Source organism: Amphibalanus amphitrite, unplaced genomic scaffold, assembly GCF_019059575.1.
Source record: "Amphibalanus amphitrite isolate SeventyFive unplaced genomic scaffold, NRLGWU_Aamphi_draft 000469F_arrow, whole genome shotgun sequence".
Classification (NCBI taxonomy): Eukaryota; Metazoa; Arthropoda; class Thecostraca; order Balanomorpha; family Balanidae; genus Amphibalanus; species Amphibalanus amphitrite.
Genome location: NW_024881963.1, coordinates 325,168 through 337,852, shown reverse-complemented (window position 1 = coordinate 337,852; position 12,685 = coordinate 325,168). Strand labels below are relative to the sequence as shown.

At 48.2% G+C, this 12,685-nt stretch overlaps 1 protein-coding gene across 4 annotated transcripts; it reads right to left on the bottom strand.

The window, feature by feature from the left end:
• Positions 1-752: 752 nt before the first annotated feature.
• On the bottom strand, positions 753-12,684 carry LOC122392113 (WD repeat and FYVE domain-containing protein 2-like). 4 transcript variants are annotated; one of them, XM_043386660.1, is made up of 7 exons: positions 12,671-12,684; positions 5,588-5,898; positions 4,938-5,079; positions 4,187-4,515; positions 3,479-3,701; positions 3,037-3,152; positions 753-2,694 (listed from the first exon to the last, which is right to left on the bottom strand). In XM_043386660.1, the coding sequence occupies exons 2-7, from the start codon at positions 5,740-5,742 to the stop codon at positions 2,436-2,438; spliced, it is 1,224 nt and encodes a 407-aa protein (XP_043242595.1). In that variant the 5' UTR covers positions 5,743-5,898; positions 12,671-12,684; the 3' UTR covers positions 753-2,435. The 4 variants fall into 4 exon arrangements, with proteins under 4 accessions (XP_043242595.1, XP_043242594.1, XP_043242592.1 ...); XM_043386659.1 differs by lacking the exon at positions 12,671-12,684 and adding an exon at positions 12,358-12,424; XM_043386657.1 differs by lacking the exon at positions 12,671-12,684 and adding an exon at positions 12,167-12,419.
• Between the last annotated feature and the right edge of the window lies 1 nt (position 12,685).

Genomic DNA, 12,685 nt, shown 5'->3' with positions numbered 1-12,685 from the left:
GTGCGGCGCTGACGTCACGGGAGCAGAGAATAGCTACCGCTGGGCTCCGTAATATTTCCCACGAGTGTCCGGTCGGACGGTGACATTTCTGGGCTTCCCTATGGTGGAAGCTGGTAATAGCGATGGGAGACGATCAGGTTTACTGATTGTACTCTTAAATCGTAATAATGATTTATAGGGTGAATTGGCTCGGGACACTGCTGTTGGGGAATGGCGACGCCAATACGTAGATTTGCTGTACATATACGAAAACTTGTATGCTTATTGTTTATGACATTAGGCGTGCCAATTGCTTTACGCCTTATCCACAAACTCATAATCATCCAACTGTAAACAAGCTTAGATACGTATGAAGCCTGGCCAGTTTGTGTCAGACGAGTGTGAGCGAACGGGATACGCTGGCCTCCCTGTTCCAGACCTGTTCCAGGCCATATGCTATGCCGTCCGATCAGTGGAATATTACCGGCGGCCAGGAGGGCCGGAGACGGGGGCATGTTGACGTGTTGACGCAATACCAGTTATTGGCAATTGAAGGCGGTTATTGGGTGGGGGCTGGGTTCGACGATATCGGGTTGGATCTAGAGTGTCATTGAATTGCACTGGAGTTGCGAAGAACGAGTGTTTTGCCGCAAATGCCAAATAGTTTGAACGAGATTGCCGGGCATGTCTCAGATTCATACACTAACTATGCTATTGGAGCAAAGTGAAACCGAACGCACCGGGCTTCCCGTCGCAGAAGATACGAAAATATATAACTGTACCATTGCATATATTTAAATATTAGACGAGCATAACATGTAACATATTTGGTTACCATCCACCTTACGGATAGTGGCATGCGAGCTAAACACCACAAATGAACGGGAAGTCGTCCCGGCCAACGCACGATCGTTCCAAAAACTTGTGCCAATCACAGACAGAATACATGGCGTCCGGCTGGACGCACGCGGTCGGGCGCGTCTCCCCTGCCGGGGTCACGCTGGGGTCAACGGTCAGAACGAACAGGTGGGCAGGTGCCCTCAGTCCCGCGCGACCTCCCGCGCCGGCCAGGGTTTCCGTTTTCTCGATATGTGCTCAGTATCGTCAGACACAAGTTTCTCCGATCGGCCACCAGGCGGCTGTACTGTCGAGTCCCTGCTGCCGGGGAGCGGCCGCATCTTGGGGTTCTGGTCAACGGATGCGAGCTGCGAGACAGCGTGCGCGCCACTCTACGCAAAACGGCCGGGGAGCGTCAGTGGCCATGGCAGCACCGGCATCACGAAAACTCGGGGCGCCCGATCCCGAACAGGGCGCCTCCCGGGAGTTTCCCAAGGAGCTCTCCCAGCGCCAAACGGTTTGACCGCAAGTCAACTCCGCACAGCGCGGCTATAGTACACCAGATAGTAGATACACCGTGGGCACACGAGATCACACACGCACGTGCACGTACGAGATACAAACGCAATAAATACAGCCGATTACAAAATAACGCGCCCGACAGAAGCTGGCTACGAACGCTTCACTAGCACTACCGGTAAACAATCTCAGAGGGGTGAAACGGCCTTGGGTGAATCAAAGCATGCTGTCCCAGTCTCGGTCGCAGCTGCCGACCGCCTGTGTCACTCGTTTAACGCCAAACTGTGACGTTCCTCGCACAAATGGTAGGGATGACTAAATCACAAACTACTATCATGGAACTCACCGCCGCTGTTGTCCTACGCTACCTAGACGATCACAAACAGACAACAGCATCGACAGACAGCGGACAAAGCCTTCACAAGCTGACACTGCTAGTCTAAGATCACACTGTGAGTTTCTGGGCTAGAAATGGTAGCAGAGGATTGAACCAGACTAATAAACGCATGAAACGGTGCACAGACTCGGAGTGGGCAGCGATGGTACAAAGAGTAGCATAAATATGCTAGGCAAGCACCGCAGTGCTAGCTTTCCCTCCATTAGTCTATAAAATTACAATGCCCGATAGATTATCCCCATCGTATGATAGCCATCCGTAAAGCAGAATACCACCGGAAAGCCTACAAGTACACCGTGAAGAAGAAAAAACTGCCCATCAGATCACCTGTCCTGAAGACAAAACACCTTTACCGTCGACCTGCCTCACCACTATCAACCTTTTCTTCCTCCCTTCTTATACAAAGAGCGTCACATCACCACTCAACGCACCGCCCAGTCCAAAGCCTGTGCGACTCCGCTCTCTCAGGATCTATCAGATCAGGATCAGATCCCGCCAGTTAATCCCAGCTCCCTTTGAGGAAACCCCCAGCGGTCCTACTCTTACTCAGCCGTAGCATGTCTTTCAGCAAGGTGCTTTTATCATCTTCCCGTGGCACCGCTTCTCACCGTAGCAACTCACTTCTAGTAGGGTCACCCTCCCCTCTCTCGACGCCCTCCTCCCTCCCCTACGGGCCTCTCCTCTCCCTCCCCTGGCGGCTCTCCTAGCTGGAGGCCGCCGCCAGTTCCCACACCTTCACCAGCCGGTCCTGACCGACCGTCAGGTAGCGCAGCCGAGCACCATCAATGGCCGCCGTCACCAGGCGGTGTTTGGCCTCGTGGATGGAGGCCAGAGGTGTGTGGCCGGCCGCCGACTCTGTGGTGAAGCACGGCTCGCACAGGCGCACCGGCAGCTCGAAGCCGAGCGGCGGGATCGTGCAGCGCCGAGAGCTGCACGCGTCACACACGGCACGACCGCAGTTCCTGACGGGGACAGACAGATGGTGGGTGGGTCAGGCAGGTATGAGATTCGTCAGTCGGTATGGGTATATGGAAGGTAAGCAGGAGAAGAGAAACTGTAGAGGCAGCAACTAATACCAATTAGTGTGTGTGGTGGTGCCGGGGGGGGGGGGGGGGGCGAGAGGTTCTATAAATAACAAGAGATATGACCGTTCTAACAATCATAATGCAGAGGCTTTTACAAGACGTGCAGCAATAGGAGAATAATACCAATGAGCGTGAGCCAGTTGAGGTCCAGCAAACCTGTAATATTTGCTGAGGCCCAGCAGGCTGCTGGTCTGTAGTACCTACTGCCACCTTACTGACCTGCAGTGGTGCTGCCTATTGAGGCCCAGCTGCTTGTTGTCGTACATGGCCCGCAGGTTCCAGAAAAACGGCTTACTGCACAGCTGGCAGACGTCCGACTCGTTCCAGCTCGGGGTCTGGCAAACAGAGACCGTATTTAGCACATACACATGTCGCCCCAGACTAGCCACACAATCCGCTGGCACCACATAAGACGACCCACATTGTGTGCCGCCAGCTTCCTGAAGGTAATATCCCACACCAGTCCTGTGGCACTGTCAGCCCTTCTCCTCTAAAACCCGCCACTGCCTCTCCTTTCAAACCGACACCCAGCTCTCCCATATCCTCTGGCACCTACCTTCCTCTCCTCTGGAGCCCCGCCCTGCCCTCTCCTTTGAACCCCACCTCTCCCCTCTTCTCTCTGTAGCTCACATCCGTTCTCCTCCTCTCCGCAGCTACCTACCTCTCGCCGGCTGGCTGCCATATTCCACACCACCACCGAGCCGTCCTCTGAAGCCGAGAGCAGCTGTCGGGAGCCGGCGTGGTAGCACAGAGACAGAATCTTGGCCGTGTGGCCCTGCAGCTCGTAGGCGGTGCCCTGGCGACCGCCAATGTCCCAGACGATGATGTTCTGGTCGTAGCTGCCCGAGAAGAGCCACTGGCGGACTGCGTCCCAAGAGAGAGCGCTGCAGGAAGGGAGAGAGAGTCAGCGAGACGGCGGGAGATGACAGACAGGGAGGGAGGTGACAAGGGAGAGAGGACAAGGGGACAAGAAAATTAGGGGCGCGACAAACCTTTGATAATTTTCAAGTGTGTCACTAGTCTTCCCCCCCCCCTTACCCCTTCCAACACCGTGGTTGATAGTAATTGGTCACGCGTTTTAACAGCATGACATCATAAAAGAGTCCCATTTCCGAGGGTGTATATCAAATATGTCACGCAGTACCACGTCCCAAGAGCGTCACAGCTGTCTTTTCACAGTAAATATAAAACCACCTACCAACCTACAACCTTAAACCCACAACCTACAAAATCTGTTGTGGCATGTACGGTGGCAAATATGGCTTGTGGCATGTATGAACACTCTCATCCCTCCCCCCCCCCCATTCCCGACACCTTAGCCTCCCTGCCTTCCTTCCTCTACCACCGTACCCATCCGCTGGTCACTAACCCGATACTGCCCGTGTGTCCGTTCAGCTTGGTGATCAGCGTCGGGCCCGACTCGTCCAGCTTCAGCATAGTGATGAGGCCCGAGTAGTCGCCGACAAACACGTGCTTGGACGTCATGTCGTACTGCATGGCCGTGCACCAGGCGTCTGTCTGGTGTCCCCCCAGCCGGCGGCCCGTCTCGGTGCAGTGGTACTGGAACGTCTTGTCTCGGCTGACGCTCAGCGTCCACTCGCTGGTCGGGCAGAGCAGACAGGCGGTGACACGCGCCTGGTGCGCCAGGTAGTCCCGCACCGGGGACAGACGGTTGTAGTCGGTGGCCAGGTGAAACTCCTACGGGCGCACCGGGTGCAGAGGGTCAGAGTAGGTCAGTGGGGAGCTCTGAATGGTTTTCATGGGGACGTGTGAAATGCATGCGAGATGTAGAAATAGCCGGTAGGTACAGTGAGGCTTACATCCATTCAACTACGTTGACAGGCGGCAAACGACATGGAAGTTAAAGCTGGGACAGTGTAGAGCTATGAAAAATTGGCAAAACGTATCATACCACAAGCTGTTCCTTACTAAACACATTTGGCAGACACGGTAACGATAATGACAGCACAGCAGGTCTAAACCAAACAATGCAAGTTTCCACCATCGTGAAAACGACCACACGTTCCCCTCCAAATGGTTGCAGCCACCAAAGAAATCCACCGCTCTGAGCCTGCCTTCACCCTACAGCACACGAGTCGTCCGACAGCCGACCCACTCACACAAACGGTGCCATTGTCCAGGCCGACGAACAGCCGGTGGGAGGAGGCGTGGTAGAAAAGGCACGTGGTCGGTGACGGCATATAGTGGCACACGCTCGGCCAGAACTGTCCCGTGTCGCGACGCAGCCACACCCGTACAGACCTGTGGGAACAGCAGCAGGACAGGACAGGCCGCGGCATGTCACTCGTCGAAAATGGAAAACGAAACATTGGAAACACCAGAAATGTGAGAACACTGGATACGTGACAGATCAAACTTAGAACCACAATATGGTGAGAACAAGACGCGAAAAGAAATGAACTGCAAGCACACCTGGCATATGTACTTGTACATATTTGGGCTTAAGGGCAACCACATGGCTGAAGTTGTCAGCATCCATTCTGATATCTGCATTTGCAGGTTAGATATGAAGCTGTACAGTGGTTTGTTTTTATGCTTGCATGCATGATAAATGCTAGATGACTATTACTGAGAGTTCCGACTATGCATCATGCAAAATCAACAACGGACATTTAGTCCGAATTGAACAAATGAGATAGCATCCACACCCAGAACCATATCAAACAATATCACATACCCTTAACATATACACTGCCCAGCACAGCCCCCAACACTTCCCCACTTCCCCAGCATCCGCCGGGTGACCTACTTGTCGTCTGACGCTGTGATGATGCCGTCCTCGCCGTCAATGAAGACGGCGTCGTGGACGTCGTCGCCGAAGCCCTCGACCTTAGCCAGCAGCGTCAGCTTGCGATCACCGGTGGTGCGCTGCCCGCCCACGGCTGGCTTAATCTCGGCTGCCATTGTCAGCGGCGAAAGAGGCCCTTACACTTGGCCGAGAAGAAGACAGTACAATTTGGAGAAGAACTCTGGTTTTACGCAGCTTCGGATTAGATGGACAGGCCGGCGCTAGCTTTGAGTAAAATGAAGGAATTGGCTGTTTCTGTGTTAGTCGTCTCTCTGTAAAGAAACACACATTTATTTATATGTATGAGTGATGTTATACACATACACATGCCTGACACACCACACTGGTGCAAAAATACATTTTGCCTTTCATGTTTATGTGTTAACAAAATGAAAGTAAATATATGCACATCATAGTTGTGTATGTTGTTTAAAATCTGCTGCTCCCTGTTTGCTGTTGACTTAACCCGCGCGGGGCGGGGGGGGGGGTAAATTTTACCCCCCCCCTCGCGAATTTTTGCAATATCTCAAAAACGGCGGCGCGCAGCGCCGCCAAACTTTCAGTACCTTTTCTTACATCAATTTGACACGTTCCCTGAAAATTTGAGCGAAATCCGTCGGAAAATTTTTGAGAAATTGACGTTTTAGTGACGTCATGTTCGCCATTTTCGCCTCAAAAACGGCAAAATTTCAAACGCCGCTAACATCTTCATTTTTAAAGGAATCAAGACGTAACAAAAAAGGTTATACGTAATTCTACTTTGTCTATCAAATGGCTATCTCCGTTTTTTGAAAATTTTGGATTTTAGCCCATTTTTTTTTAACTGACTTTTTTGGGGAAATAATCATAAATCCAAAATTTTGAGTGTATCGAAAAAAACGGAATATATGTCAGAGAAGTGGTCTATGTGCACCTACATACCAATTTTTAGAAGAATCGGTTCAAAAATGTGGGAGTTATTCAAGATTTTATGACGTCACGACACACAAAAATTTTGAAAAAAAATGATTTTTTTTGGAAGTTCTAGACCTCGTACGGAAACAAAAATAGCACCATTCGATTCGCCGTGAAAAACTGCATCAGATAAACACCTTTGTATGCCTTAACAACCAACTTCAAAATTTGACCTCACTTGACCTGACCTTGACCTGACCTCGACCTGAAATTCATCCAGAGGTGGTCCATATCACTTATTGAGTGTGCCTATTGAATTCTATGAGTAAAATGACCCATAAAACATGTGTCGCACATGCCCTTTTCTATATTTTGTTTTTTGGTGACCTGACCTGACCTTGACCTTGACCTCTGAATGATATTGTATGCAACGAATATTGTCTTGGTAGCCTAAGAACACGTTTTGGGCAATCAGTCTCAGTCGATGACTCCATTCTTCGGCAACTACGGTGCAAGGCCGATACTGTAGAAACTGGCAATTTGTACCCTTGACCTGACCTTGACCTTGACCTCAAAATTTAAATTAAGTACATGTTTTTAGTTGTTCGTGATGAGATCTTTCGATTGGCGTTTGATTTTTCCAAATCGGACCATTAGTTCGGGAGATAACAGGGGGGGGGGTAAAATTTACCCCCCCCCCCCAGCCCCGCGCGTTCGGCTGGAGACCCCAGCCCCGCGCGGGTTAATATTACTATACTACATGCTCAACTGAACCATGGATTAGGTATTCCTGGATGTGACAACCCCGCCGATTTTCCGACCAAGCACGACAGCGAGGGCGTAGGCGCCATTTAGCATTGCGTGCTATGGGCGGATCGTGTCTAATGGTTCCGTATGTGATAGTGACTAAATGGAGCCATAATAATTATTAGAAAGGACTAAAAGTATGTTTGAAGTGTCAGAAATCATGTCATACGAGCAGCCAAAGCTCGCTAATTTCGCTCTCCATTACCGCGTTTTCAGCACGCACGCTGGTGCGGCGGCCGCCAAGTGCACTCGCCACCGATGTTTCGCTCCGCCACCAGGGCGGCCGCTTGGTCGCCGGCGCTAGTGTAGGGGAATAGGGAGTGTCCTATCCAGGAATACTTCATCCATGGCTTGCCCCTGGGTGGGGGTCTGACACTGTACTCTAAGGGCCCCATTGCAGCCTATAGGCGATAGGTATCGCCGAAGCGCTATCAATGGGCCCATAAGTGTTGTGCTGCTCCCTGTCGTGCCCCCCCCCCCCCGCTTCACTGGCCATGGCTGGATTTCTGCACCCATGCACTACGCCTGTGGGCCCTTTCAAGCTAGCACACCTGGGTCAGCGCAGGGGCCCCTCAGCCAAGTTACCCCCCAAAAAAAGCGAAGTCTGCGACCACCTCTGGTAGGTTGTGGGCTAGGGGGTAAAAGGTTAGGTCAGTTTAACATGTTTTTTACCTTCACTCAGACTCCTCACTTTAACCAAACTTTTACCATTATATTAGTTTTGTCTCATCAAAAGTGCAGATTTCCTATTTCTCTCGCAAAAGTCCTTGGTCTAGTTTGGTGCAGGCAGGCTAGTGTGAGTGGTGTGCATTTGTCACCCTAGCTTTTGCAGTGTCTCAAAAATTGCCAGTTTGGTTGGGAAATGCCATCCAAATGAAACTAATTTTCCACTCTTACCTCCAATTTTCCTTAACATTTTTTCATCACCAATTTCACCCCCCAAAAAAACAGTTGTGTGTACTTTCTGGCTGACTTTTAACCCGCGCACCGACGGGGGTCTGCGCCAACTTCGCACCGACGGGGGGGGGCGGATGACCGCCCCCCCCCCTGAGATCTCGAGAACGAAGCAAGATAGCGACAAGCGGTAAACGGCATCGGATACGCACGGTCAAGATCTACAATTTTTACTAAGGTCATTTTCAGTTCAGGTCAAAGATGACGTCACAGGGGTCGAAAGAGTCAAAATGGCGGCGCTAGATATGGAGATAGTTTTTCTCGAATAATTTTCGAATTAAACAAGATAAGAACAAACTAAGGGCATCATCGTGATCCTCTCGTCAATCCGCATCGAATGATATATATATATATGTTGACCTCGAAAGGTCAAGGTCAAAGGTTGACCTCAGGTCACGTGACCTCGAGGTCATCATGTATATCATTCGATGCGTCTTGACGAGCTGAACACAATGAGACCATCCACGCGGCTGTATCTTGTTCCTGTACGGAGTTATTGGCCAAAAACCTTTGGTGACCTTTGATGACGTCACATGACCTCACAGCTGCCCAACAGCAAAACAGACCTCAAGGTAGTGAAGGTTGATCGTATATGAAGTTATGTATGGTATATGGGGCCATTCCGACCCGTTTTAGTGGTAAAAACAGGGAGTTGATTTTTCCCCCATTGACTTATAATGGGGAGGTCGCGAAATTGACCTGACCTTAGGTCACCGATATCAAAATTCCGAGATAAACAACTTGTAGCTACTAATGACCTTATAACATCCTGTGACTTTCAAAGGCCTCCGACATCTACTGTAGCTCTGGTACGGTGACAAAGTTGCAAAAAAGTGACTTGAGGTTGGGTCATTCAAAGTGACCTGGTGACCTGACCTTAAAAGGTAGGAGGTTCAAACTTGCACACCATGTGTAAAATTGATGAGGGAATAGTCCTACGTAGCGCCGCGGTTTTTCCGCTATTCGCGAAAAACCTCAGGGGGGGGGGCGGATATCCGCCCCCCCCCCCCCCCCACGTCGGTGCGCGTGTTAACAACCTCCATATTTCATTCAATTACCTATCTTATAAACCAATGTCCCCCATCCTAGAGCATTCATATTTAAATTGATAATCCATGTTTTCAATTCTTTGGCATGCCATTTTGACTTACAATTTTGACTCTCAGCCCTCTGTGCAGTGAGGAATATCCCCTTCTGACACCCATGACCAAAGCCAAAATATGATTTTGGGACACTGAGCTTTTGTGTCTTGTAGATCCTGCTGCCGCCCTTTGCAGCATTGCCCATAAGTCAATTATTTACTGAAATTAACCCGGCAGGCGGTGGGCCTACCAGCCACCTTCCGCGCGGTGGGGGGGGGGGCACTTTTTTGCCCCCCCCCCCGTATCTCCGAAACTACTGGACGGATCCGGAAAATTCAAACGGCGTTCGATAGCCCTGTCAAATTTGTCGAAGGAAACCAAATTTCATTGACCTCGGGGTCACCGATGACGTCACAGGTCAGGTCAAAGATAAAATGTTTCACCGTTCACGGGGCTTCTAGGGAAAGCGCTATAACACCGAGTAAAACGCATTTTGTCGAAAATCAGCGATAAGGCGTCAGTTGTCTAGTACATATGTTGCTATTAGAGGTCACTGGTCATACCAGGTCAGGTCACAGGTCAGGTCACCAAAGGTCACCAAGGGTCCCCACATGAGCCCAACTTTACTAAGGTTATGCGATGCATGTTTTATGGCCAGTTTTTCATTTCCAACTCAATGGTGTTGGTTATAAGACCATCAGGTACGGTTTAGGTCACTTTCTGGTGGAGGTCAGGTCAAGGTCAGGTCAAAAAAGGTCAAATTTTAAAGTTGATATTTTTGCATAAAATGGGTATCGATTCGATGCAGCTCGTCACGGGGAGTCTAATGGTGGTCTTAGTTTTGCGCTACGAGGTCTAGAATTGCTAAAAAATGAGTTTGAAAATTTGACGTCATCAATTTTGAACAGTTTTTTCGCTATAACTTGGCCAAAAAAAGAGGTATCGATCTCAAATTTGGTATGTAGGTAGAAGGCGGTAGGGGCTATCACATATATTCCGGTTTTTTCGAAATTCAAAAAACTTTTTGGATTTTTTGGCTATTATATTCAAAAAATCTATTTTTGGATTTTTGGGGGTAAAAATCCAAAAAATTCGAAAAACCGAAATAGCAGTTTTGTAGCCCTTTTAATTCCACACCTTTTATGTATGAAACATTTTTCTGTATCTCTAAAGCTGTAGGCCTGACAGCTCTTCCCGCGAAACCTTTTTTTGGGTCGAAAATGGCAAAAATGACGTCACTCTGACGTCATTAGCGGCCAACCTATCATAGCCTTTGGAAAAATTTTTGGTCACCATGTTCGCTAGCTGCTCCCGGGAGGGTACTGAAAGTTTGGTGACGATCGGCGCAGCGGTTCTCGAGATATATCGAAAAAACTAAAGGGGGGGCAAAAAAATGTCCCCCCCCCCCACCACCTGGAAGGTTAAAATCATTTCAGGGACAGGTGGGAAATGTGACCAGACTGAGCATTATTGGCAGATAAGTGATAGGCACGAGGATACGACTACTATAACAGAGCATAGGTAGGTATGCTTCTCACCACAAAACTTTAAGACATACCTACTGAGTGAAATGAGATCTATCCATTGTGCAGGAAAGTACAGAAACTCTTGAACACTTTCTTTTCTAGAGTGTGTGGAACTGTGGCAAGAATGTGAGGACTGAGGTCTGAGGATGGACAGAGGAGGTGGGATGTGAGGTACCGTAAACCGGGATGACAATGATACCCGGGGTGACTTTGATCATAGACCAATTTCGGGCCTCAAATGAGCAATTAGCTGCTGTGAACTGTATTTTCTATGCCAATAGTTAAATAAAGCAATGAAGCATTATATCAGACACTTTGGGTCCCAGTTAGAATAATCATGTTCATGTCACAGCTTGTTTTTTTGTTGTCATTGGCATGAAGTATAAATTCGCTAGCATCTCCAGCAAAAATAATGGTAAAGATGAGAAAGACCCAGATAAAGAAAGAAAAAGGAAAGGCTTAGATACTGATGATGGAGGATGAGCATTGAGCTGCTCTATCTCAGTGGTAATTGGAGCGTCAATGGGAAGTGAAAAAGACAATCAACTGGGAGGGGCATATGAGCAGTGTGGCAAGTGGTCCCACAGCCACCAGCAGACAAAGTGTGATGTAGAACAGGTAGCCTGTGGCTTAGGAGTTAGGACATCTGTGACTGTTACTTAATCTTGAAGTCAGAGGTTAAAGTAGCTAATTTTGCTGCTTATAGCTCTGTAATGTCAGTTTAGACCTGGAGCATGCAACTTTATTTTAATACCTCAATGATTCATAGTTTTACTGTAAAATGTGTGAGTTTTTGTCAAGCAAAGCCTTTGATTTTATTCAAAACATGTAAGTTTATCACACAAGCCCCTTCTGAGGGCTCCTATGGCACACATAAGGTGATTTTAATGTAGTGATCATAGTCACCCCGACCTCTGGGTGAGAATGATCAATTTTTTGGTAAAAAAAATAAAATATTTATGATAAATTTCAAGGCATTTATTGTACTCAGTTAGATAGAGAATTGTCCAATTAGTATGATGAAACAGTTTCCAGAGTGAAATCTCAAGTGATATACAAGATATTGTACCAAACTGGTCAAAAGTGATACAAAGTCACCCCGGTTTACGGTACCTATGACTCAACCTGCAAAGCCGACTATCCGCGGACTAAATGCTAACTCAGAAGATACTTTGATGAACAAAGCAAGATTACTTTACTAATATCAATAGTAAAAAAGTAACAATAAAAGTCCCAAAAAAGACAAATATAAAGAAGGAATTTCAGTCGGTACCTACCATCTATTCATTCACCCTTGCCCTTGATAACATTGACATCTATTCTCAATCTTGCGTATTGACATGCCAACAACTACAAACAACACAAACAGCTTCTATAATCTTCGCATAGCACAAAAAATCGTCTTTCCACGTTTATTAGAATTTAGAAAATAACCCTCACACCCAGAAATTTCTCGTGATATCAGCACGATTATCAGTTTGTGTGGGTACAAGGTGTGGGTCAGGGGCAAGTCAGGGGTAAGTTCAACGGTCAACAAATGGTCATTGGTCAACAAGGGGTAAAAGATAAATAATAAAGTACTTGTAGACGGTACAAGAAGCATTAAAAAGTCGTTAAAATACTGGAAATCGAAATCATTTAAAAACTCTATTAGTAAATGTGTTAATTTCAAAGCTTTTTTTGCATAAAGTAAGCGAGAAAAATGGGCAGTAAAAACAAATGCATTCTTTTTAAACGTAACTGTGGAGAGGGCAACGATTCATATCCTGCGCATTGCATACGGTTCCGAATTATAT